The 27685-nt window shown below is 39.9% G+C and overlaps 1 protein-coding gene across 2 annotated transcripts; it reads left to right on the forward strand.

The window, feature by feature from the left end:
- Nucleotides 1–1112: 1112 nt before the first annotated feature.
- DCL1 (dicer-like 1) lies at nt 1113–27339 on the forward strand. Of its 2 annotated transcripts, none has more exons than XM_077392212.1 (21): nt 1113–1476; nt 1576–2743; nt 2843–2956; nt 11057–11267; nt 11644–12038; nt 12135–12360; nt 19283–19455; nt 19565–19687; nt 19826–19986; nt 20098–20331; nt 20742–20892; nt 21010–21192; nt 21996–22157; nt 22317–22412; nt 22504–23132; nt 23668–23768; nt 23880–24085; nt 24873–25793; nt 25976–26140; nt 26313–26680; nt 26768–27339. In XM_077392212.1, the coding sequence occupies exons 2-21, from the start codon at nt 1580–1582 to the stop codon at nt 26958–26960; spliced, it is 5976 nt and encodes a 1991-aa protein (XP_077248327.1). In that variant the 5' UTR covers nt 1113–1476; nt 1576–1579; the 3' UTR covers nt 26961–27339. The 2 variants fall into 2 exon arrangements, with proteins under 2 accessions (XP_077248327.1, XP_077248328.1); XM_077392213.1 differs by having other exon boundaries at nt 1113–1329.
- The last annotated feature ends 346 nt before the right edge of the window (nt 27340–27685 follow it).

Here is a 27685-nt window from a genome sequence, read left to right on the forward strand (position 1 = left end):
AACCCAGCGCATCACATCTCGCAGCCCCTCTAGCTGCTATGGGCATTTCCCTCTGCCATCTAAGGTGGAGTTGGCTTTGGAGAAAACCGCTTCATTAGCAAGGGCGGCGCCTAGTGTTAACACTGAGATCGGAGTAGGAGTATTTTTAACCCTTAAACCCTACACCCAACCCTAGTGCAATCTTAACCACCTGAACAGCCCACCCAACATCCTATAGATTCAGCCCTCCAAAAAAACGCAGCAACACTCCCAAAAAACCTAACCTAACCAAAATTTAATACCCCTCTATTAAATGCCCCATCAATAGACCCAACTTAAAATTAGGAAGGAAAAAAAAAAAAAAACCCTCAGAAAGAAAAATTAAGGGCACATTTGGCTGCCAGAAATTATTTTTCATGTGGGTGAAGTTGGCTAAAAATCTGGAATCAAATTTCCGGAACTAGTGTGTCTCCGGCTAGGAGAAGTTGCTAAAATCGGGAAACCAAAAACTCTACTCAAAACCGAATCAACCTTCCGACTTCTTAATAGTTGGTACTAAAATTAAAGCTGCAATAAAGGCTCGGTGTCATTATGTTAATAAAAAAACAGCTCGGTAGTATGTCAACGAATTGGTCCAACTTCTCCACTAGTTCTGGGAATTTGATTCAGAATTTTTAGCCGACTTCACCCACATCTCCACTTGGAGACGTCCAATTCATCATGAAAAAACAATTCCTAACAACCAAACATGCCTTAAAATTCCAATTTGGGATTTGCTAGGGTCAATCGCAAAAGGCTTTTCGCGGCTAGTCTGTCACACTTCAGGCCAGCCACACACTTCAGACCAGCCCCCTGGTGAATACAGACAAAAGCCGTTGTCTTCATTAATGAGGTGGCTGATCTGACCTGCGACAGACCAGCCTCAGAAAGCCTTCTGCTGTAGACGCTAGCAATTCCCTTCAAATTTATAAGAAAGAAAAACAAAACCTGAAATCTAAAATCTAAAAGAAAGTAAAACAAGAAAAAGTAGCAAAAACCCACATCTGTAAAACACGTAAACGTGTGAACAAACCGCCCAACTTGTCTCTCCTTGTTGATCTTATAAATATTCTCTCCCCACTCTCTTTCTTCTCCTTTTCTCTCTCTCTCTCAGACCGACTCATAGACTCCGAACACACAACGAAAGAATCTCATGCATGTCTGATGGTCAAACCAAAAAGGCAAAAAAAAAAAGGCTTCGAGAGAAACCCAAAAAGGATAAAAAGCAGAGAGAGCAGAGTCGCGTTGATAGGCCGTCGAATCTTCTCGCAATAAATAAAGCGATATTTTTGCACCCATTTATCGTTCTCTGTACGGTCTCTATCTTCGCCCCAAATATTTAGGGCAACAATCAAACCCCCAAATATTTCCTAAAAAAAACACACACACAGAAGAAAAATATCTTCTCTTCGCTTCCTATTTATATACCGATTCTTATCATTTTTCTTCATCTTCTCTGTAAGTTAACTCTTGATTCTTCTTCTGTTTGTTCTTCTCTGTTTCGATTGTGTGTTTTTTTACTGTTTTTCTGAGCTTTTTGTTGTTGGATGATTGAAGAGAAATGGAGAGCGATAAGGCATTGCTTGATTGTGTTGAGGCTAGGGTTAGGGTTTCGGAGAGTACGGAAGTAGAGGCTAGGGTTTCTGCTACTTCTTACTGGTTAGATGCTTGTGAGGATGTTTCGTGTGATGATATTTCTGATTTTGTTGATTTTGGGAGTGAGATAGTATCAGGAGTGGCCGATGATCTTTCTAATCAGGCTGTTGATGCTAGTTTTTTTGGGGAAATCGATCGGATTCTTGATAGTATTAAAAATGGCGCTTCTTTGGAACCTGTTGTTGGGGCTATTGATAAAGATTTAATTAAATCGGAGAATGGGGCGGTAGAGGGTGAGGGTTTTAAGGAGCTTGGTGAGATTCTTGAAATGCGAGTTGATGAGGTGGTTGTGAAGGGTCTGAAGGATGAGATTGAGTGTCAGAGTAATGGAATTAAGGATGAGATTGAGTGTAAGACTAATGGAATTGAGAAGCACTGTGAAGGTGATGATGAGAGGAGGGTTTTCAATGGTTTTAAGGGTAGAGGTGAGAGGTTTTCCAAGGAGAATGGGCGTGAGGTTTCGAGAGATAGGGATGGTGATAGAGATAGATGTAACAAGAGGACTCGTCTTGGAAGTGGCGGTGAAGAGAGGAATTGTTCAGCTGGTCGGCGTGGTTACACTCGAGAATGGGCGGGTAAGAAAAGGGTGAGAGATTGGGAAGAGATTGAAAGTAGGGATAGGGATAGGGATAGGGATCGAAGCAGTAAGAGAGAACGGGACGGGAGTGATAGGAGGGATGGGAGAGACAGGGAATGGAGGGAGAGAGAAAGGCGAGGGTATTGGGAGAGGGATAGATTAGGGAGGGTCGTGTTTCGTGTTGGTTCTTGGGAGGCTGAATCTAATAGAGAGGCGAAGAGGGTTAAACAAGAAGGTCAGGAGCAGGTTAAGAGTCCTGAGAAGAAATTGGAGGAGAAGAAAGAGAAACCCGCGGAGGAGCAGGCGCGGAAGTACCAGCTGGATGTTCTTGAACAGGCAAAGAAGAAGAATACAATAGCTTTTCTTGAGACTGGAGCCGGAAAAACACTTATTGCTGTTCTTCTTATCAAGAGTATATACAGGGATATGCTCCAAGAGAATAGGAAAATGCTGGCTATATTCTTGGTACCAAAGGTCCCTCTTGTTTATCAGGTACATATCTTTAATCCCCTTCTTTTGTTTAGAACATTTATCCATATCTATTCATTGACTGAATGTTGATTTAATATTGTTATTTGATCTTAATCTCAGCAAGCTGAAGTTATCCGTGAGAGAACTGGTTATAAAGTAGGACATTATTGTGGTGAGATGGGTCAGGATTTCTGGGATGCTCGGAGGTGGCAGAGAGAGTTTGAATCGAAACAGGTAAATATGATTGTCAAATGTATTGTCTAAGTTGCTGTTCTTTTAGTCCACTACAGTTCTCTCTGTGCCTTGGTTATAGTTCAGCCTTATTTTTTGTGTATTTTTTCCTTTGTTACTTATATGTTCTTACACTCTGAATATGGCATTTGATGGCATTGAATGTCCCCTCCTCTCTCTGTTTTGCATACGGAAAGGGTTGAATGCTATTGAGGGTTAAGTACTCAACACAGTTTTTTGGTTTCTGAATTGACCTGTAAAGAAAATCTTGTTCAGTTTAAAATTGGGGAACTTTACTTCCAATCAACTGAAGCTTTTCGTACCATTTAGTAGACACAGTATTTACCTTAGTAGAATGTTAATTCAAGCTAGAGGCAGGGTTTATTTTCATAGACATGTTTCATGGGTAAATGCTTCATGTTGTAGATGTGTTATTTATCTACATAGAATCCATGTTAACTTAAATCAAAAGCCAAGTTTACTTTTATGGAAGGCATTTCATTTAGTTGCGATCTATGTTGCGTGCGTATAGGTACGAGTGTCAGAATTTGACACGGGTATCAAGTGTTAAATTCAGCAAACCTCAAGGAAAATAATTCCTGGATCTGCCAATTTATTTTAATCAGCTCTAAATATTTAACACTCATGTACAGTAATATGATTATAATAGGTAATATGTTGGGAAATTTTTTTTTGAATGGTAATATATTGGGAATTTTAATAGGTTTAAGTTTATGTAATGCTTTATTTCCATATAAAAGTGACTATTGGGATGGGTAAAACTCATAACTTGTGGTAACTGTAGGACAATTTGCCAATTTAGAAGGGTCCCTATAACATAGATTTTGGGAAGACTAGAGTGGCTGTGAGACAAAAGTGCCACAACACCCTCCCCCTAGATGACCCAGGGAAGAAGGACCAAGACTCAATAGCTTCCACCACCAATCTAGGGAAGACCCCTATAACATAGATTTTGGGAAGACTAGAGTGGCTGTGAGACAAAAGTGCCACAACACCCTCCCCCTAGATGACCCAGGGAAGAAGGACCAAGACTCAATAGCTTCCACCACCAATCTAGGGAAGACCCCTGAAGAGTTTGAGCACAAAATGCCCAACGTGAGAAGCGAAATGTAATGGGGCAAGAGGAAGCAATCCACTGACTCTGCATCAACCAAACATTTCTAGCAATGGTTGATGATGAGAAGGTGACGATGGATAAGGTACAGCATCTTATCTATGCACGCAGTCCAACGGAAGGCTAACATGGGAGGGGGAGCAGGGATATGCCCAAGTTTAAATTTAATGCTATTTTATCGACGCGACAATAGTCTTGCTTCATAGTCTATACTAGAAAGGTGGGAATGACTCTTCTTGAATTTATCATTTATGATTGGTATGCATGGACAATTTTTCGGAACTTTTTTGAAACCGTTATTTACTTTTGAACAACCAATTTTGAGAAATAAATCTCAAATCTAGCTCATTTACTTTAGTTTGTCAACTTACCATGCTCAACCTAAGTAGAAGTTATTTTTAGTTAAATTCAATCCACAATACTCCCAATCTTATTATGTAACAACCACTAATCTTTGTTGCAAACAACTTGTAAATCCTACTTGCAGACATCTCCTGATAACCTATGACTATTTTCTAGCAATAGGTAATTGAGATGTGTCCAAAAACATATTCAACTTTTTAAATTTGAAATTTTAATCCTACCATTGCAAGAACTCTTAAATGATCATACTATAGCCAAACTGCATCTCCTAATATCACCAATAGTGTTCCAAGTCTTCTGACACATGCACATGACTTATTCAAATATCATAATACTAATAGCAGGTAAAATAAAAGCCCTATTTTTTTTTTGAAAATGGAAATAAAAGCCCTATTGAACAACAGAATTCTTTCTTATCAAAGAGTGGGCCCTATCCGCAAGTGACATGTCACATTATGTCACAATTGTCTAATGGGTTGGGGCCATTAGTGATAATGGCACTCCTTCAATATTGATTCCAACAATTGATAAAGAAACCCTAGCATTTTTTGTTTCCCAAATTTCAATGCGAGAGGGTAATCAATTTCAATGATAGACCGTAATGATTCCAACAAATGTTAAAGCCAAGTGGTACAAGTCCAGAAACTCTTGAATTCCTTTGTCAATTCTAAACTACAGCTGTTTTGTGCCAGATTAACATAATCAGCCTTCTGGAGATTTGAATAGCACCTGTTTTTAGCCCTTTTGAATTGGGCTATTTATGCCATTACAGAATCATCAGGCTGTTGGCTAAGTCTAGCCAAATCAACGATATTCTCTTTGGGCTCGGTTCTGTAGGATTGTGAACGAAAAAGGTATTCCGTCTCTTGCCACGTTCTAACTCTACTAGGTGGCAATCTTGTGTACCAATTAAAGGCCAAACCAGTTACAGAATTTGGAAATATTCTAAGTTTGCAATACTCAGTCCCCACCTCTCCGCACTAGACTGCAAATCGGCCTACGTGCTCTGTGGTTGACTGATTATCTTCCTCAGAAATTAAAGTAATTTCAGGAACTCTATAACCCCTAGGGTATGGATAACATTCTTCATACCATTCGGGATAAGGTTTCCTGTAAATTGGTTTCGTCATTGGTATAAATGTAAGACCGAGTCGCTCTTGAATCATTTCTGCAACTTGATCCCTAATTAATCCAGTGTACTGGGGAAGAAACAAAATTACCCGGGAGGGGTTATTGATTAGGACCGAACCTTGGGTCTATTGCAAGCTTGCATCCAATCCCGTTAAATGGTAGACCACCAACATTCACCTGGGGAATTTGTTGTGGTATTTAGGTTTGATTCTGAATCCGCTTCCCATTGTTGTTTACAGGAAATCCATTTACATTACCAACCTGTTCAGTCTAATTTTCATTTTGCCCAACAACAACTGAGTTTTTGATGATTTACCATAGACAACCCTTTATAATCCACAGGTGTATGTTAGGCAAGACATTACTTTGAACCATTGTTGTTGTTGGTAAATTTTGCCGTGGCACCAAGTTTGGATTTGCTTCTCCTTGGATTGCAGATGGGCCAACGTAATGGCCACCAGGTAAGGGTATCGGTCTAGCTGAAACTTGGACTTGACCGAATCTCAGGTTGCTGCCTTGAGGAGCTCTAGAACTGGGACCCAATGTACCACATTATGGTATATGTTGGAGTGGTCTAGTACCTGGCCAAGAATGGGGTTGCATTGGCATTGTAGCTACTATTTTTTATTCTTTTTGAATGATAGCCAAAAATTTTATTATAAAAAGACCGAGATGGTCAAGGTACAAAAGATTCAGAAGAAGAAAAAAGTAGGACCCTAGAGAAATTGGCGTTGGTCGTCTCCATCTTAGACAATTCATTGGAATTCTCATCAATGTCTTGTCTAATGGTCGTCGCCATTTCTTGAATCCATGGAAGATTATTAAAATCACATATCCTGTTGAGGAGTATCTCGACTCTGCGAAGACGTAGATTCACTCCTTCGTTTCTCTTGGTATTTTCTTGGATTGTGGTGTCGCCGTGTCGCTAACATTTCCAGTAACACCGTCGTTCACATTTTTACCTATAGTAAGGAGCCATTTTAGCAACAGCAGGTCCCATCAGGTGTGCCATCAATTCGTCCCATGTGATTGGATTTTAGGCAATTGAGGGAAAGAGAGGAACCGACTTTTTTCCTTAGGCTCTTAATGCCCCTTTAGAGAAACAAAAGGACATAAAGTTACCAAAATGCAGGCCCAACACAAAAGAAATGCAGGAATGCAAGTGGCAACAATCATGCAATAAACATTCAATCAAATAACAAAGAGCACGGACAAACACCAATGCATTGATAGAGAATAAGAAGCTAAAAGGAAATGCTCACCAGCAAGGATGATTCCATTGCACCATTCAAAAAGAAGAAGAAGGATGATTCCATTTCTTCTAGCATTCGTATCCTTGTATAAAACTACAAAGTACAAACTAAGATGACTATAATACTAGGTTAAAATAAATTAAGACATGTTGTTGAATGGTTTTTGGACCTCTTCTCTGGACCAGTTGTCTCTTTATATAGTTTTCCTCATAAACCGTTCATAACTGCCTCTTCAGGGAGGAAATCTGTCGTAACTGCTCTTAACTAACCTCTTTGAATTTCATATTTCAATTCGTTGAAAATAACTGTCCGTAATAGTATCCCTAATTTTAGGGAAATGACCAATGGCGGATAACTGCCCTAAATTCAACAAATTAGTATCCAATGTCTTACAAGACCGAACTTATCTTAATTTCAAAAACTGGTGTAAACAGCATGCTAGTGAAACCTTGATGATAGTTGGACCTGGCAGCCTTTAATCGCCCTCTCCACTTTATGAGTGAGGCTCTGAAGGTAAGTTCTTTGGATCTTCGTTGGTAAACTACTCGATCCCTTTTAATTAAGGTAGGGATGATGTATTTACTTCAATGTATCATATAGTTTCTATTGCTTGGAAGACAAGTGCTATTAGGAGTCTCTTTGGTTGCTAATATTCCGAGTTTTCATAGGAACAGGAAACAGAGGCAAGCAGGTTCTATGTGTAAAATTTATCACTCTTTCCTTAGAGGTGGAGAGATTCTTTTATTGATTTATTTTTATTTTTTTGAGTTTTGGTAGACAAATTGCAGAGCCCTATGCCTTGGGGCATCTTATTGGAGGTTTGATGTTTTTGCATGTGTGGAGTCGATGAATCATTCACTACTAGAATCTGATTTTGGATTGTGTTTTTATCTATGATTTGTGGACACGGACATGAGTGTCGTGTGTTGACACGGACACGGAGTGTCGGACACGGCAAACCCCCAAACTTTAGAAACGGGGACACTGCTAAAATAGAAAGTATACGTAATCATGATTTGTGGATATGGATTTGTGTGTCCAGTTTCAACATGGATACAAGTTGTCTAAATGAGGTAAACAAAATATTCAATAAAAAAACAGAATGTCACACTTGACACGGTACAAAAACATGTCCACACACCCACAGTAAGTCTAACACTTCCAGCCATTCAAGTAAAAGTGTCTAAAGGAGTGTCGACACGTGTGGACACGGGTGTCGTGTCGGACACGGCAGGACACGTGAGTCGGCAATAAGCTCGAAGTGTCTGCCAAATCATATGTTTTTATCTAATATTTCCTTGAGACGTCCTCTTCTAGTTGCGTTGCTTTAGAGAATTAGAGGTCTGATATGGAAATTCCCGCCATCCAGTTTGGATCGATTTGGCATTAAAACTCTAGTTTTGAGGGGTTTTCGTCGGATTTGTGTGGATTTTCTAAAGAACACAACTTATGGCATGGCTCAGGGCACAACCCCGAAAGTTAATCAATTGGCTCCCATTTTTTTCCAAAAATCTGGCTCCAATTTTTTAGACCTTTCAGAAGAGGTGGATTTAATTTACATACATGGTTAGCAGACTTATGATACGTAAGTGGGAAAACATGAAAGGATGCCAAAGACCACTGTTAGAAATCAAGGTAATCATTGGTGGTGGACATCATCCACTTGGACCGCTGCATGTTCCTGGTCAACACCAGGCAGTCCTAGCTACTGAAGCACTACAAGATCGTATCCTACAATTGTTGGAGAGGAATCAAGTGTGAATGTATATGTCATATAATTCTAGGCAGATTTGCATTTTGATGAATTGTTGGATTTAAAAAATGAATTTTTAAATAAAAAAGTGGATACCGGGATATGGATTGGCATGGTGGGATGATTTTCAAGCCATTCATCTGTTGTGGGATGGATAAAACTACTTCATGGGAGAAGATGAAAGTCCAAGTTGCGGCAAACAGCACTTACAAGAGGGTCATTTTTCAAAGTTGTCGAAATCCCAAATAGCACGAATAATTGGTGAGTGACACGTTGGGGAGTTCTGTTGTTTTACATCTAGATGCAGATTGCATTGATCTTTGAGGATCAAATATCTCACAATATCTTATTGGATTATTAGAATATTCAAAACTGTATTGGCCTTCATAAATTTTTTTGAGAAATCATCTGGCTCTCATGGTGGAGGATATCATTAATTGGGACCTCAAGAGGAAGTTTACTTCAAGTAAAGCTTTAACATTTATGGCTGAACAGCAAGGAGGTAGTTTCCGAAAACTAGTGACTGGTAGTGTGACATAGTTAGTCACCCTCATTCAACTAAGCTGAGCCCCAACCCGAAATTTCGGATTTTGGTGAGGACTGAATCGAAAAGGTACCGAAACCGAAATTCCTGAAATTTACCAAATTTTGGAAATTTTGGGAATTTCGTCGAAATTTGTATTAAAATAATAATTTTTAATTACATTAAAAGTATTTCGATCGAAAGTACCAAAATTTCGGTAAAAATCTGGCTTTTCGTTCGCCAGTACCAAATTTTGCCCGAAATTTCGGTTTCGGATAAGTCCGAAATTTTAGCCGAAACCGAAGTTTAAAACCATGGCCCCAACCAAGGGGGAGAAATTTTGGAGAGGCTATTATCCCCAAAAAAATAGTTTGGTACCTCATAGGATGGGTGCTTTTTGTGCTATTAGCCTGGTCATGTATTTTTAATCATGGTTTTTGTTAGAAACTTACCGATTTCTCCAAAAGCTTAAGCTGTTGGAGAAAAAGCGTTATTTATCTTTTATACTTTAACACTTCCCCCACGTGTGGCCCACTTGGCAAACACGTGGCACATGTGGTCCCACTTTGGGCTGACCATCGCATGTGTATTTTTGCTATCGGGAGGTTTGAACTCGAGACCTTTGGCTCTGATACCACGTGAAACAACCAGTTACTCCAAAAGCTCTATTGGAGAAGGGCAGTATTTAATCTTTTGTACTTTAACACTCCCCTCACGTGTGGCCCACTTTCTGGTACCATGTTAGAAACTTACCGACTTCTCCAAAAGCTTAAGCTGTTGGAGAAAGGTGTTATTTATCTTTTATACTTTAACAGTTTTAAATTTCCACCAAAATCGACACGAAATGACCTACACATTTCCGTTTCCATCCCCACCAAAGCACACACAGAAACCGAAACGAAAACCGTTAATGTGTTAGTGATATACTATACCAATGTGTAATGTGTAATTATATTTATATGAATTACATGTGAAATGTGGTGCATGTAATATATATTTATATGAATTACTTTTGAAATATGGCATGTCCTGAATTATCAGACATGCATGACAGTGCATATCACTTGGTGTTCGATGTTGCTAAACCATTATGGGTAGGTTTTTGCTTATGTTATAGTTTTTTGATTATTTATTTGTGCTTATTCTAGCATTTCTTGAAGTTTCATCTTAAATGTCCTTCATTTGTATATGTTTATTTGATTTTACAGAATTTTCACAAATTTCATCCAAAACCGAAATGTTACTGTTTCCGTTACGAACGAAACATATGCTGAGACCGAAACCTGAAACCATGTTTTTAACGTCCAATCACTAATAATCAAAGGTAACTTGACAAAGGAGAATATGGAGGTGATATGAAACGATATGAAGAACAAACGGAGAAAACAACAAAGCAGTCCATTAAAGATGAGAAAGGCCAGGCAATGTTGAAGAAGACATTTATGGAGACCAAAGGGTGTTATTTGGTACTTCAAAGAGTAATGACGATCAGACCAAAGTCTATTGAAGACTTTGCATTCAATTTTTAATTGACGTGGTACAAGAAAGAGGAAATATAAATTAAAAGCAAATATGCTATAACATCATCATCAAGACTTTGCATTCAAAAGAAAGAGGAAACTAAAATATAAACACAAATATGCTATAACAGAAACACAAGGGAAGAGCTCTCAGCTGACAAAACATTGGACATAATACCAAGATAAGTACACAGGCTTTACATGTTTAACCAGTTGGGGTGCATAACTAATTATGCATTTCAATCTTTTCTTCAAGAACCCATTGGCTGCTACATATAATGAACACGGTTTTTTTTTTGTTGAAACGGAATGGAGGGTTGATATCCGCAGTTGTCATTGAGGTTGTCCCTATTACACGTGTCTTACTTATATTGGAAAATTGCCTCTGCCTTTAACTTGATTATCTCTGCTTCCGTCCAATGCAGGTGCTAGTAATGACAGCTCAAATTCTGTTGAACATTCTCAGACACAGCATAATAAAAATGGAAGCCATCCATCTCCTAATTTTGGATGAATGCCATCACGCTGTGAAGAAACATCCTTATTCATTGGTGATGTCCGAGTTCTATCATACGACTCCCAAGGAGAAAAGACCGGCTGTTTTTGGCATGACGGCATCTCCTGTCAACTTGAAGGGTATGATTCTCAGATCACATACATGGCAAGCAGCATTTTATAAATGAAGCATCCTTAGCAGTCTTTATAGGAGTTTTTATATGCTGTGTGCGTGTGAAGTCAATACTTTTTCGAAAAGTACAGTGGGGCCCGCTTCAGAGGATGACCCAAACCATTCATTTGTTGGTCCACAAAGTAAATAGGCCCGACACTGTATATCATCTCCATAGGATGATCCTAACCCTCCGATCTATAGAAGAACACACAACAAATAAAATCTCGTCTTATAGTACTTTATCACATTTGCATGACATTGGTTTTTCTTAGCAACATGATGTCACTCTCCCCTATTTTGGTTATCATTACTGCTTGCTTCATGGTTCTATTTTCTTTGCAGGAGTTTCTAGCCAGGAGGATTGCGCAATAAAGATTCGGAATCTTGAAACCAAACTAGATTCAATTGTATGTACAATAAAAGACCGGAAGGAGCTTGAAAAGCACGTTCCAATGCCCTTAGAAGTTGTGGTAGAATACGACAAAGCAGCTAGCTTGTGGTCCCTTCACGAGCAAATAAAACAAATGGAAGTGCAAGTTGAGGAAGCTGCCCATTTGAGTTCCAAAAGAAGCAAATGGCAGTTTATGGGAGCCAGAGATGCTGGATCTAAAGATGAGCTACGCCTTGTTTATGGTGTTTCTGAAAGAACAGAAAGTGATGGAGCTGCCAATCTAGTTCAAAAGTTGAGGGCTATCAACTATGCCCTCAGTGAACTGGGACAATGGTGTGCTTATATGGTACTCTATGGGACAGCTGTCACAATCTTTTGTACTTATATTCTTCTCACTATGGCATTTTTCGGTGACTGATTTGGCTCATGGTACTTCTTTCAGGTTGCAAACTCATTTTTGACAGCTTTACAGAATGATGAGAGGGCAAATTACCAGCTTGATGTCAAGTTTCAAGAATCATACTTGAAAAAAGTTGTAGCTTTGTTGCAATGCCAATTGTCTGAGGGGGCTGTCTCAGGTAATGATTTAAACGGTATTGATGTAACATGCAACAATGAAGGGGGTGATCCTGATGAAATTGAAGAGGGGGAGTTACCAGACAGTCATGGTGAGTGCTGCTGTCTCAGTTCTTCTGAAACTTTAGTTTATTATCATGTAATTTAGGCGCTGTTTCATTTTCAAAATATATAAAAAAAATTGGCCCTCCAGTTTGGTTGCTCAAAGGTGGCTTTGAGAGTACTGGAATAATAAGTCAAAAGGGAGTAGACAAGCATGGAAGATGTCTAGAATTTCCACTGGGAGATTAGTGGAAGAGTGATAAGTAGTGTTTGGTTGCTCGGCAATCCTCTTGGAGAGTATTAGAAAAAGTAGGGGTGTCATTACCAATATATAGGTTGGTAGAGAGAGATAGGGAAGGGAACTTTTCAAAAAAAAAAAAAACGAGAGAGAGAGAGATAGGGAAGAGAGAGAAAGAGAATAAGATGAGACCCTAGCCACTCTTCTACCCAAATTTCTCCATTTTTGGTAAAATTTAGTTGGAAGATGTGCGGAGGTAACATTAGCACCGCCGCCGCATAAGAAAAAAAGGCAATGCTGATGTCCCAAACATGTCTGGGAGTCAAATGGAGTTTCAATGCAAATTTAGCAACCAAACATGAATAGGTATTTATTGGAAGTTCACTGTCATTTGAAACTCCAATGAATGCCAAGCGTTTGAGCAACCAAACAGGGGCTTAATCAATCATTGTGTCAAGGCTTGGCTGTTCAGTTAAGTCTACGAAACATGTTCAGGATTTTCTTATTTGAAGTAATGTTGAGTTTGAATCTTCCTTGTACTTTTAGTGTGTAAATGTAGACTGCTTTCATTTTGACTGGTTCTGTTGCTCCATTTTTTCCATCTTAAATATGTTAACAGTGGTGACTTGTTTTAAAAGTAACAGAGCTAGAAATCCAGTGATATCAGGGACAGTTGACTGGTATTGGTGTAGGGTATATGTGTTTAAGGCAGGGTTTGACATGCACATATTGTAGTCTCTTGACTGGACAGTGGAATGCTTTTTTTCTCTGATAAAAAGAACATATTGCGGAAGTTCTTGGTTAACACTTCTGTAGAAACATCAAGAATTGTGTTACCAGGGTAGGTTCTTGATTAGCATTTCTGTAGAAACATTGTGCCAGACAAAATCATTCCTGAAAAACAAAATGTGCATGACAGATTTGCTGAAAGTATAGAAGAGTGGTGTCCATCGAACACACGACTAATGTCATATTGGCAATGCAGAAACTTTGATAAACCTGATTTAGATTTTAGAGGGTTCTCTTTGCTGCATCCAAGTTTTAGTATGAGCATGTTTGATTTCCAGACTTACTGCTAGGGTGGAATCAGCTTCGGCCAATGTAAAATAACACAGTTTTCCCATGACGGGTTCATGCTTTCCTGCACACATCTTTCAGAATATGTTTTTGTGAATGGTTTGTTTGGCAAGTACAGCTATGCTTTCTTGTTATGCTAAATATAAGCTTCATAGTTTGATGCTTGTGTTTATTAATTTATTTTTATTATTAGCTTTGGTTTATTTTATTGGGGAAAGTGGCACTTGGACTGGTTGGGCCTTTTCTGATTAAATCGGGATAAAATATTCGATTGAGGTGGAGATTCAAGCAATTCTTTAGGGAGTTAGGAATTTGAACCATTCACAGTTCGATCAGATAATCATAGGATGAGACTCACTCAGTCACTCAATGTGATCAGGTGGTTGTTAGAAGACTCCAAAATTCCAAATACCAGAGATTTTCCGATGCCATCGAGGAGGTTCAAGATACATTGAAGGCTCGTATCATTGGGTTTGTTCATATATGGCGATCAGCTAATTAGGAGGTTGGTGCTCTCCCTCGATCAGGGGTGTCTAGAGAGTCGTTACAGATGTTTGACCAAGCCGATTGGCATAGTACTTCAATGGCCTTTTATTATCTCTGGGCACCAGGAGGAAGGGAAGGGAATGGCTTATGCTTCTTGAAGAGTCGTTACAGATGTTTGACCAAGCCGATTGGCTAAGTCGTTACACCCACTTACATCCGACTATCTGAGCACCAGGAGGAAGGGAAGCCAACTGCCATGTCTGGTTTTTGGCTAAAGTATCCATCTCACCATCCCGAATCAAGCATAGCCTCTCGAGCAGAGCGAGGAATAGAAATCGATGACAAAGATGATATAAATGCGGTATACGAAGGAGATAACCGAGCATAACTTACCGCATCAGAAATAGGGTGATGAGTGGTACGAGAACGAGTACGGCTCGCAATGGGGGCATTAAGAGATTCATCAACCTGAGCAGCATCATCAGAGGATGAGGGTAAATGACCTGCTTGCTGAGAAGAGATGGCAGGGCATGAAGGCTCAACTGAAGTAGTACAATGCTTTCGAGTATATACCTGGAAGGGACGCTGAACCGGATCCGGTGGCAAACTGGGAACCGGAACTGGCAATGGCAACGGAGGAGGAGATACCGGTAAAGAAGAGGAAGCAGGATAGTAGGGAGTATCCTAAAAAAGGAGACATCAGCACTGATAAATTTGCGGCGAAGCTGAAGACTGTAACATCGGTAACCCTTCTGGGTTCGTGAATAACCCAGGAAAACACAATTGATTGCCCTTGGGGCCAATTTATCAAGTTCTGGGGTGAGATCCTGAACAAAGCAAACACACCCAAACATCTTGGGAGGTCACGGAAACGGATCCCCAGAAGGGTGTAACACCGAAAAAGGGGACCAATTGCTAAGAACTGAAGATGGTAAACGATTAGCTAGAAAGCAGGCTGTAAGCATAGCATCAGCCCAAAAAAATTTGGGAACATGCATCTGATACAGAATGGTGCGAGCTATATCTACAAGATACAGTATTTTTCGCTCGGCAACACCATTCTGTTGTGAAGTGTGGGCACAAGACGACTGATGAATAACTCCACGACTAGAAAGAAACTCCTGAAAACTGTGCCGATCAGAAAAATACTCACGTGCATTATCAGTACGTAAATATTTAAGGGAACATGAGTATTGATTTGTAATTTCAGCATAAAATAAACAAAATGTAGAAAACACCTCAGAACGATCCTTTATTATATAAAGCCAGGTCATCATGGAAAAATCATCAACAAAAATAACAAAGTACTTCCCACCAAACATAGAAGGAGTACGACATGGACCTCAAACATCAGAATGCACTAACTCAAAAGGACTACTGACATGACTAACAGAACGAGACGGGTAGGAAACACGATGGTGTTTTCCATACTGATAAGACTCACAATGAAAATGACTAATAACACCAGAAACAACTGAAGAACGCTGCAGACGCTCAGGAGAAGGATGACAGAGCAAGCAATGTCACATAAAAGAATCTGCCGTGGTACTAAACGCCGTGGGAGTGATAGCATCATCTAGGTAGTATAGGCCATTTGTCTCTTGCCCCGAGCCAATCTTCTTCCCAGTCGCAAGGTCCTGAAAAACACAATAAGACGGAAAGAATGTGACTGAACAATTAAGGCGATTAGTGAGCTGACTAACAAAAGAAGATTGCAGGGAAAAGTAGGAACACAGAGTACATATGATAAGGATAAGTGGGATGTGGCTGTAACAGTCCCAGTGCCTGAAATATGACATCGAGTCCCATTGGCCAAGGTAACCATCTTAGTAGGAGCACAAGAAGTAAAGGAACTAAGAAGTGTACTGTTACCGGTCATATGATGAGAGGCATCAGAATCAATGAGCTAGGAAACAGAGTGGCTAAGGGAGCAAAATGGGTTGCTACCTTCTGTGGCAAGTTGAGCAGCCGGTTGTTTCCCTTTCTCCTGTAGGCGCAAAAGTGACTCATACTCGGTCCGAGAGACGACCATGGTGTCTAAGGTAGTAGGAGTAGGTGCGGCAGGTGTCTCAGAAGCAAAGTGGGCGGCTCGAGCGGGACGCAGCTCAAGATGGAGATCGTAATAGAAATCAATAGTGTGACCCTCCATGTCACAATGACTGTAATAACGTGAGTCACGACCCCCATAAGTACGGCCTCCCCCTGAATTTCGGCCAAAGCCACGGCCCTGTCCGCGACGACTGCAGCCACGACCCCTACCACGAGTGCCCCGAAAGGAACCAGACTGGGCAACAAAGGCGGACTGGTCACCAGCAACAGAGATAGCCGGATCGATACGTAGAGCGCGTTGAACGCGAGAAAAGATCTCATCCAAAGATGGGAGCGTGCCTAACCCAAGGATCTGTTGCCGAAGAGGGACAAACTCAGGCCCTAAGCCATCCAAAAACCGAGTAGTACAGAGCTCATTCTTCTGTTGAGCCAAGACCTTAAGGTTGGTGGATGGTGGATGATAAATATCAATCTGCTCACAAAAACCAACAAAATCCGAATAGTACTCAGCGACAATCTTATCTCCACGCGAGATACGAAAGAAGTCATTGTAAACATCAGTAATCCGCGTGAGATTGTTGCTGCCGGAATAGAGTGTCTCAGTACGCAACCAGACTGCCCGTGATGTATCCAGAAATAGCATGTGGCTCGCAATCTTTGGTTCCATACTCTGACAAAGAAGAGACTGAAACTGGGCATCCTCCTGACTCCACTTATCATACCCAACATCTTTCGGATTCGGAGGATCCGTCGTGATGAAACGTAACTTGCTCTGACCTCGCAGATAGAGGTGAACAGAACGATTCCAGACAGGGTAATTAGCACCATCCAATTTAATGGATGTTATAGAGGTCACTGACACCAGAAATGAACCGGAGGAAGAAGATGATGGCAAGGCCATAATAAACACCAAAACTCAAATGGGATGTGGGTGAAGCAGACCGGACAAGACACACCACAACAATCACAGACACCCACAGAAAATGACAGCCAAATATAGGCAAGTACCACGAAGATAAACAATCAGAAGGAAAAACCACAAACATCCGCCGGAAGGACCCCGAAAGAACAAGCACGAAGCCTCATACTTGTGGAACTACAACGAAACATAGAGACAAAGCTCAAGTCATCAAGTAGGAAGCAAAGAAAAATGTAACAAAGCGGAGCCACGACAAAAAATGTGAGAAATGTAACGGGAAGATTTAGGGCAATAACACCCGACGGCTAAAAGAGAAGAACACTATTCTTATAGGTCAAAGAAGATGGAGAAAGATGTTACAAAAGAAGGGAGAACGCGCAGGGGCGGCAAACAGGTAATAGTTGGGTTTTCCAAGGGGGCGCGCAGGGGGGGCAACCAGGGAAGAGTTGTGTTTTACAGGGGGCAAACAGGGAAGAGTTGGGTTTCCCAGGGGGGGCAACCAGGGAAGAGTTGTGTTTTCCAGGGGGGGGGCAACCAGTGAAGATGGAGGAAGAAAGAAAGAAAAGAAGAAGAAGAAGAAGAAGAAGTTAGGGCATGGGCTTCAATGGAGGAAGACAAGAGGTCTTCAATGGAGGTCCCTAGGGCATCAAGAAACCCTAGGGCTTTGATACCATGTTAACAGAGAGATTTGAGAATGAAATGTTGTGTGTTAGCCTACTTGCCCTAACACACACATATATATTTATTATGAAAAGAATATGAAAAGACTATAATGCCCTTAGGCTACATAAGCTTATTCTAACAGTTACTTAAGTCTTTTAAGTCATAGGATATTAGAGTCTTTTCCCATCAAAATCACTTTAGTTCTTTGAGTTATGGGTGTTTTAAATAGGCCCCACACACGTATTATGAATATTAAGCAGAGAGTGTTTTTAAGTCATTAGAGGGTATTTTAGTCCAAAAGTGTTTGGTTTTTTTAGGGTTCTAGAACTTTTTTAGGGGATTTAGTCCACACACGTATATGAAAGTCAGTTTTTCTTGCTTTTTTGCAAAGCATGGATGAGAAGTCTATCTCTTCATATTATTCTTTGATACATGTGACCTTAGTCTCGCCAAAAGCCCTTGCATGTACCTTTCCGGTATATGTCTGCACCTTTCCGGCACATGTCTATACATTTCTGGTATACAAATGCACCCTTCTAAACCTACCATAAACCTAGTATAAATATTTTTCTAATTTAATAACATATTTTAGGAGCTAAAATCCTAATTTTACCCATCATTTTTCACCCATAATGTCCCTTCCATAGTTCCGTCCTACATCAGTTTGGTATCAAACCTAGATCGTTTACTTGGTCAAAGCGGAGCCCAGACCATGGAGCATAGCACATAGTATTGATGTGGTTTAAGATTTAATTAGAGGTATTAGATGCGTCGTTTTCACACTCCTTGAGGTAATCTACGATGTAGCATAGCAGATTATCTCTATCTAGAGAAGAGGTTGTTTTGAGACTCAGGTTTTGGAAATATTTTCTTCCTTTTTAGCGTTGTCTCGTATATTCTCTCTTCTTTATTAAATTGTTTTCATCGCTCTTCATGAAAACGAAGTTTTTCTTAATGAAATTTGACATTTTTGCTGCAATGGTCCACTTGTAAAAAAGGAAGGAGAATTAACAATCTTTGGATTTTATGAAAATATACTTTTTTGCTGCAATGTTCCAATTGTAACATGGGAAAGAGAATTGACAATCTTTCCCACAATGTTGGCAGTAAGATATGTTAGTGAAAACACCATGACCCATTGCCTCTTTTGGGAGTTTATCATAATAAAAGCCCCAAAAGAAGATAGAGAAGTGGTATACAATCACACAATACATGAAATTTGAAGTCTATGATGGTAATTAAGTGAATAAAATATCTAATTCTTCTGTTGGTGGCTATGTTTTTTTACCTATATTACTTCTACTGTATCACTACAAATTGAATCTTCATTTACATGAAATTTGAAGTCTATGATGGTAATTAAGTGAATAAAATGTCTAATTCTTCTCTTGATTTCAATGTTTTTTTTATCTATAATACTTCTACTGTATCACTACATATTGAATCTTCATTTGCTAGATAGCTAAAGTCATGCATAGGGTGACCATAAAAAGTGCCTAACATCACCCTCCTCATGTTTGATGTACTTCTCATTACATAGTTGTTTCTGGTGGAGAGCATGTGGATGTGATAATTGGGGCAGCGGTAGCAGATGGAAAAGTCACCCCTAAAGTTCAGTCGCTGGTTAAAATACTGCTTAAATATCAGCACACTGAAGATTTTCGTGCCATCATCTTTGTGGAGAGAGTTGTGGCTGCCTTAGTTCTTCCAAAGGTTGAAGATTTAAAGTGCCTTTACATCCTGAGCAGATATTATGATTCTTGATTTCTTATATTCTAACAATTTCTTAGTGACATGCGTTTTTTTTACTATAAGTGAGCAGGTGTTTTCAGAGCTTCCGTCATTAAATTTTATCAAGTGTGCAAGTTTGATAGGGCACAACAATAATCAGGAAATGCGTACATGCCAAATGCAGGACACAATTGCAAAATTTCGTGATGGTCGAGTATGTATCACAGCCCAACTTTTGCTTGCCAAATTTCAGTGTACTATTACTTTTTTAGGGGACAATTTTTTTTTTGTTGGGGGGGGGGGGGGGATGGTTTAGGGGACACAATTTTATTCTAGGCATTTGATTGTGCAGGTTACACTATTAGTAGCTACCAGTGTTGCTGAAGAAGGACTCGATATTCGGCAGTGCAATGTTGTCATTCGCTTTGACCTTGCAAAAACTGTTTTGGCATATATTCAGTCTAGAGGTCGTGCTAGGAAGCCTGGATCTGATTATATATTGATGGTTGAGAGGTAAATTGTCAGATTGTCAATGTTTGATGTGACTATTTTCACATTGGAATACCATACGGTTTATGACCTTAATGTGAAAATGAAAAATCTAACTGTCTTTATTTATGTCAGGGGAAATTTGTCACATGAAACCTTCTTGAGGAATGCTCGGAATAGTGAGGAAACCTTGAGGAAAGAAGCAATAGAGAGGACTGACCTTAGCCATCTTAAGGGTAATTCAAGGTTAACTTTAGCAGATACAACCCCTGGTTCAGTGTATCAAGTTGAATCAACTGGTGCCATTGTTAGTCTGAACTCTGCCGTTGGACTCATCCATTTCTACTGTTCCCAGCTACCAAGCGACAGGTCTTCATCATATTACTTATGATTGATGCTTTCAGTATCAAGGTTTAAAATTTCGGTTTCGGTATCAGTTTTGGACTCCGCCGAAATCAAAATTTCGGCCGAAATTCGGTAAAAAATATCAAAATTTCGTAAAAATACAAATTTTTAGGCGAAATTTCAGCTAAAAATTTTAAATTCTGGAAAGTAAAATAAATTCGGCCGAAAATTAAATTACCGAAATTTGGGCTGAAATCTGGGACCGACACGGAGTCAAGGGACTTTCGGTGTCAGTCCCGGCCGAAATCTGAAATTTCAGCCGAAATCTCAGTATTTTGGATGAAATTTGAAACCATGTTCAGTATTTAGTTATTATTGACAGATAGACATATGATGTAACATACACTTCTTACTCAAATACGTCTTCTATCCAGATATTCAATACTTCGTCCTGAGTTCATTATGGAACGACATGAGAAGCCCGGGGGGTCCACCGAATATTCATGCAAGCTTCAGCTTCCTTGTAATGCACCATTTGAAAAGCTCGAGGGTCCCGTGTGCAGCTCAATGCGCCTAGCACAACAGGCATGGCATTATTTTGTTTAGAAAGTCATTACAACAATGCCTGCGTTTCGAAGTACAATACCTTTAGTAACACTGCTAGAAAGTCTTTAGCTGTTTATTATTGGCTTTATTGTGTAGGCTGTTTGTTTGGCTGCTTGCAAGAAACTCCATGAGATGGGGGCATTCACTGACATGCTTTTGCCAGACAAGGGAAGTGGGGAAGAAGGAGAAAATGTTGACCAGAATGATGAAGGAGATCCCCTCCCTGGAACTGCACGGCATAGAGAGTTCTATCCTGAAGGTGTAGCTGAAATCCTTCGGGTAAATTCCTTTCTTCATTATTAGTATCTAATTGTTGATGTTCATCTTGAATAAGGCTGGCATTGCAATCTGTCACGGTCGTAGAAAGGTCTTGTGGTTGTGAAGGACTCTGATAATTCCTTTCTTTTTCTTTCTTTCCTCCAACCAAAAGAAGGTAAACATTGTTGTTTGAGTTCAGCATTTCTTTCTCCCACTACAGCATATTAAGTTCACGCTACTGCTCATTCTTGATTTGTAAGAAAGCCACCTATATGTGCACGTTGAGGTTCGCTGTCAAGTGAACTTCCATGAAAACTGTGTAAGGCATCTAGAATTTCAAATTGGACCTTCATTTTGCTTTCTGTTTTTTCCTTATCAAACTGGTCAAAATTCAATGAAATGCTGGATCTGAGAAGTTTTTGTTTGTGTGACCTCAATAAATTTGCACCCTGATCTCCATCTTTATTAAGAGTAAATTGCACAATGATCATTTGCTCTTAGGTGTTACTGTTAGTTTCAGCGGTGTACAACCTCTTTCTCAGACCAATAGAAGTCTCTGATGTAGAAAGTCTAGTTACAATAGTTACACAACGCTTTAAAAACTTCTGCTTATTGTCTCAGAAAATGTTTCGTAAGATATGACTCTCTGGTTATGCACATGGATTGCAGGAGTCTCTTTATAACTTTAGGGTTACCTATTTTTACAAACATGTAAAATAATATCCTAAAGAACTAGGACTAATTTTTCAGCAATTTTTTTTTAAGGGCTATTTTTTTAAGCAATTCTTTGGACACACTTACTGAAATTCTGTATTCCTTTGAAGGGAGAATGGATTTTACATGGGAGAGATGGCTGTGACAACTCTAAATTGGTTCGGCTGTATATGTATGGGTTAAAATGCATAAACATCGGCGCCTCAAAAGATTCGTTTTTGATGCAAGTTTCAGAGTTTGCAGTACTTTTCGGTAATGAGCTGGATGCAGAGGTATTCTTCTAAATTGCTTTTCATAATAACTTGAATACATGATTACATGTTATGATTACCTGTTATCTTTGGAATCTAATTATCTATTAAATCTATCTTTTAGCATTCCTCTGACTCCGTGATTGCATAGATGTGTCTTACCATGACTTTTTTTTTTAGGTTTTATCGATGTCGATGGATCTCTTTGTGGCTCGAACCATGATAACAAAAGCATCTCTTGTCTGCCAGGGACCCATAGAGATTACAGAAAGCCAGGTTCATTTGCTATTCACCTCATCGATAGTGAAGATTGGAAAGAAAGTTTTTCAATTATAGATATTTTAAAACAACTTTTTGTTTTATGCAGCTGGTTTCACTGAAGAGCTTTCACGTGAGACTTATGAGCATTGTGTTAGATGTGGATGTTGAACCGTCAACTACTCCATGGGATCCTGCTAAGGCATATTTGTTTGTCCCAGTAATTGGTGAGAAGGGCTTAGACCCAATTCAAGAAATTGACTGGGTTCTAGTTGAAAAGATAATAGGAACTGATGCATGGAATAATCCCCTCCAGAAGGCTCGTCCTGATGTGTACCTTGGTACTAATGAGCGAACGCTCGGTGGGGACCGCAGGGAGTATGGATTTGGAAAATTGCGACATGGAATGGCTTTTGGTCAGAAATCACATCCAACCTATGGTATCAGAGGAGCTGTGGCACAATTTGATGTCGTGAAGGCCTCTGGACTGGTTCCTACACGTGATGTTATAGAAAGTCAAACATACGATGATCTGACCCAAGGCAAATTGGTGATGGCAGATTCCTGCATTGATGTAGAAAATCTCATTGGGAAGATTGTAACCGCTGCTCATTCCGGGAAGAGGTTTTATGTGGACTCTGTGCGTTATGAAATGAATGCAGAGAGCTCGTTTCCAAGGAAGGAGGGTTATTTAGGGCCTTTGGAATACAGCTCATATGCTGATTACTACAGGCAAAAGTATGAGCTTCATTGGCATCTCAAACTGCCTGATTTTTTATACTAACTTTGGTTTTGTGCAGTCAATCGTAATCATGTTTTTAAATTTCGGCCGAAATACCGAAATTTCCACCAAAATTTCAGATTTCGGCCAGAACCGACACTGAAATTTCCGCCAAAATTTTAAAAATTTCCCGAAATTTCGGTTTCAGTACATCTAAAACCTTGATCATAATGCCATTGCTTCAATTTTTTTATCTGTCCTCTTTGTTTAGGTGCTAGTTTCTGATCTTGTTGACTTCCATGCCAGGAAAGGATAGCCACCGTGCACCTAAACTGTTGTGCTGGAAGAAGCTAAAGTTGTATCATTCTATCAAAGAACCAGTTATCTACTGTTGGGTGTGAAACATATGGGGGCACCATAACCTTTATCCCAGATATTTCTTAGCTGACAGTAGCTTACTGATTCTTTGAATAGATCTGAGACGCTTGTGTTTCTTCATGCACAACAGACTGGTGCATATTGGCTATCCATTTCTGCCTTACTTTATTACAGGTATGGAGTGGAATTGGTCTATAAAAAGCAACCTCTTATACGAGGACGCGGTGTTTCTTATTGCAAGAATCTCCTTTCCCCTAGGTTTGAACATTCCGAGGGTATGTTGTTACACTTCAAGACCCTTCATTTCTTGATTTGGTGTCGATCTTTTCTTATTCTTGTAGCTTCTTGAAGTTTAAACGCTTATGGTGCAATTCATGGTGTTATAGCACGAGATGGAGATGGTGACTCTGAAGAGACTCTTGACAAAACATATTATGTGTTCCTGCCACCCGAGCTCTGTTTTGTGCATCCACTTCCGGGATCCCTGGTTCGAGGTGCCCAAAGGTTGCCTTCGATAATGAGGAGGGTTGAAAGTATGCTTCTAGCAGTTCAACTTAAGGATATGATTAATTACCCCGTCCCTGCTTGCAAGGTATTCTCCTATGATTTGCGGACACGCTGTGTCCGACACGAAACGCGTGCCGACAAGTGTTGACACTTTTAAATGTACTGCTAGAAGTGTGACAATAATGTGGGCGTGTCAACACGTTTTTCTACCATGTCAAATGTGATATTATGCCTTATTATTAAATCTTGTATTTACCTCTTTAGTCTTTATTATTAACTCATCTTTTATTATAATCTCTTTTTTAACTAGTATTTATTGTTACATCCACCCCTAAACCTAAAACCCTAAACAAACTCTTATTCCAATGTTATATTCATTGTAGCCTATTGTTCTCCCTTTCTTTGCATATTGGAGACTAAAGAGAACTACATTGAATTGATGAATGCGTTGTTATTTGATTATCTCTTGTTTATTTTATATTATAGTTGATTAATACTAAGATTTTATTAGTTTGTTAAGTGAATACTGTATTTATGTATTTATATTGTTGTAAATTGTGATAGTAGTCAATAACCATTTCTAGATTTTTAGGGGTTGCCATGTCAGACACCTCGTAATTGTTTCGAAACTTGACACACGAACTTGTGTCCACAAATCATTATTATATATACTTAATGTTTTAGCCGTGTCCCCGTTACTAAATTCCGGAGGTTCCCGTGTCTGACACTCCGTGTCTGTGTCCCAAATCATAGGTATTCCCTGTTGCAAGCTGATTGGAAGTGAAGATTTCCTGTGCATCAAGTCATTTTCTTTTCTTTACAGTTCTAATTCTTTCTACAACTTAAATTGATGCATGTTAATCCTGTTACAGATATTGGAAGCCTTGACTGCAGCGTCATGTCAGGAGACTTTCTGCTATGAAAGAGCAGAGCTGCTTGGAGATGCTTACTTGAAGTGGGTTGTGAGTAGATTTCTTTTTCTCAAATACCCTCAGAAACACGAGGGCCAGCTTACTAGGATGAGGCAACAGATGGTTAGTAACATGGTCCTGTACCAGTATGCTCTGACTAAAGGACTCCAGTCCTACATCCAAGCAGACCGCTTTGCTCCCTCTAGATGGGCAGCTCCTGGGGTGCTGCCCGTCTTTGACGAAGATACCAAGGAGGCAGAACCCTCTTTATTTGGCCCGGAGGGTTCTATTGGTGAGACTGAATCACATAAAAATCTCTATGAAGATGGGTATGAGGACGATGCAATGGAAGATGGGGAGCTCGAGAGTGATTCGAGCTGCTATAGAGTACTCTCTAGCAAGACACTGGCAGATGTTGTTGAAGCATTAATTGGGGTGTATTATGTCGAAGGCGGGAAGGTTGCCGCAAATCATCTCATGAAATGGGTAGGGATTTATGTGGAATTTGACTCGCAAGAGATAGAGTGCTTGACCAGGCCATGCAACATTCCTGATAGCATAATGAGGAGTATTGACTTTGACGCGTTAGAGGGTGTGTTGAATGTAAAGTTTAAAGATAGGGGCCTGTTGGTGGAAGCCATCACTCATGCTTCACGGCCATCATCTGGAGTCTCATGTTATCAACGGCTGGAATTCGTTGGCGATGCCGTCTTGGATCATCTTATTACTAGGTATCTGTTCTTCACATACACGGATCTACCTCCTGGCCGCCTGACTGACTTGCGAGCTGCAGCCGTAAATAACGAAAATTTTGCACGTGTTGCTGTGAAGCACAAGCTCCATGTGCACCTCCGGCATGGATCTAGTGCGTTGGAAGCGCAGGTTATTGGTCCCACATTCTTCACTTCATTTATTTCTAATTGGGTTGGGGTGGTTTTGGAAATACTTTCATCCTATTTCAATTTGGATGAGTTTTTTTTTTTTTGTGGTATCGACTTTGATGAGTTTATACTCTTATTTTTCGTATTCTTGGCGCATTTTTTAATTATGGTTTTCATTTTCAGATTCGTGAGTTTGTTAAGGATGTACAAGATGAACTATTAAAACCAGGGTTCAATTCCTTTGGTCTGGGAGATTGCAAGGCTCCCAAAGTACTTGGTGACATTGTTGAATCTATTGCGGGTGCCATTTTTCTTGACAACGGTCGCAATACCACAGTTGTCTGGGAGGTAAAGTTCAACTCTCGAGCACCATAGTTTAACATGATGAAATAATGGATAGGTATGGATATTGCATGTGTGTTACAAATTAGGGTTCTATAAAGTCCAGAGTCTTCAGATGCATTTCAAGAAAAAGAAAACAAAAGTTGTGGTTGGTCTCTTGATTTAATTGTTTTTGCAGGTATTCCAACCATTGTTACATCCAATGGTGACCCCAGAAACTCTCCCAATGCATCCAGTTAGGGAACTTCAAGAGCGTTGCCAGCAACAGGCTGAGGGCCTGGAATATAAAGCTAGCCGGAGTGGTAATGTGGCTACTGTCGAGGTTTTTATTGATGGTGTCCAGATTGGAATCGCTCAGAACCCACAGAAGAAAATGGCACAGAAATTGGCAGCAAGAAATGCACTTGTCGTATTAAAGGAGAAGGACACGGAAGCAAAGGAGAAGGATGGGGAGAATGGAAAGAAAAAGAATGGTACCCAAACCTTCACCAGGCAAACACTGAACGATATATGCTTGAGGAGGCAGTGGCCTATGCCTCAGTATAGGTAAAAATATCAGTATCTAATTTCTGAATGCCTACAACCTGTAAATTGGCATCAATCTTACGTATTTGTGTTTGCGTATTTGTACAGGTGCATAAATGAAGGCGGTCCTGCTCATGCAAAGAGATTTACATATTCGGTTCGTGTGAACACAACTGACCGAGGATGGACGGATGACTGTGTTGGGGAGCCAATGCCAAGCGTCAAGAAGGCAAAGGACTCGGCCGCAGTTCTTCTATTGGAGCTTCTTAACAAATGGTATGCCCATTCAGAGATGAGATGATCTAAACTCTGGTGTAGTTGCTCATACAAAAAGTAGTTTACTTATTGGTGGCTGATACCAGCCATGTTTCCTTCTGTTATTTTTTTTATCGGCCATTCCTAAGAAGTGAGTGGCTGAGATTAGTGCAAGGGAGCTCCGATGTGTCCGATATTTACACCACCTCTGCATAAATTGGACACTTCTTTTGGTAGGAATTGTGGACACTTCACATCTGTACACTTAATTATCGACTTTAAAATCATGTTGTTGTTGTTGCCAATATATATACTATAATATTTTGTATGAATTGAAGGTTGAGGAGAGCTTCTTGGGACTGATAATTTATTTGATTTATTAGAAAGTACTCTTTTTGGCTAGTTCAGAAAGAGTTGATTCCGAATTGTTTTCCTGAAGAGGACAGCTTCATTGTTTCGATTGGGGAGCTATGTGTATCTTTTGCCTGTTGGTTAGCACCATGTGACCCATCAGTGCATGGATATTTCGGCCTGTTTGATTGTAGAATAGGTTTTGCCCTGAATTAGTTTTATCTTTTGTTTGCCAACAATGCTATGCTTGATTAATACTGTACTGTTCTGGATGGGTGTGTAATGCTGTAAAAGCTATAATAACTATAATGAGCCTACAAATAAGCAAATCCGAGGTCTACTTTTTCGCTAACCGTGACAATATGTTTGGTTCTTGGCCTGAAGTGTTTAGTTCTTGGCGTGAGTGCTGGAGTGAACTGC

Source organism: Tasmannia lanceolata, unplaced genomic scaffold (assembly GCF_043159265.1).
Source record: "Tasmannia lanceolata isolate RefF3 unplaced genomic scaffold, GAP_Taslan_0.1 ptg000012l, whole genome shotgun sequence".
In the NCBI taxonomy this organism is placed as follows: domain Eukaryota; kingdom Viridiplantae; phylum Streptophyta; class Magnoliopsida; order Canellales; family Winteraceae; genus Tasmannia; species Tasmannia lanceolata.

Bases quoted from the DNA above. Each gene is read 5' to 3' on its own strand.
- DCL1 (XM_077392212.1), top strand. From the start codon at position 1,580: ATGGAGAGCGATAAGGCATTGCTTGATTGTGTTGAGGCTAGGGTTAGG. The intron at 19,987-20,097 runs GTAAATTGTCAG...TATTTATGTCAG, and splicing joins TATATATTGATGGTTGAGAG to GGGAAATTTGTCACATGAAA. The intron at 20,893-21,009 runs GCATGGCATTAT...TTTATTGTGTAG, and splicing joins CAATGCGCCTAGCACAACAG to GCTGTTTGTTTGGCTGCTTG.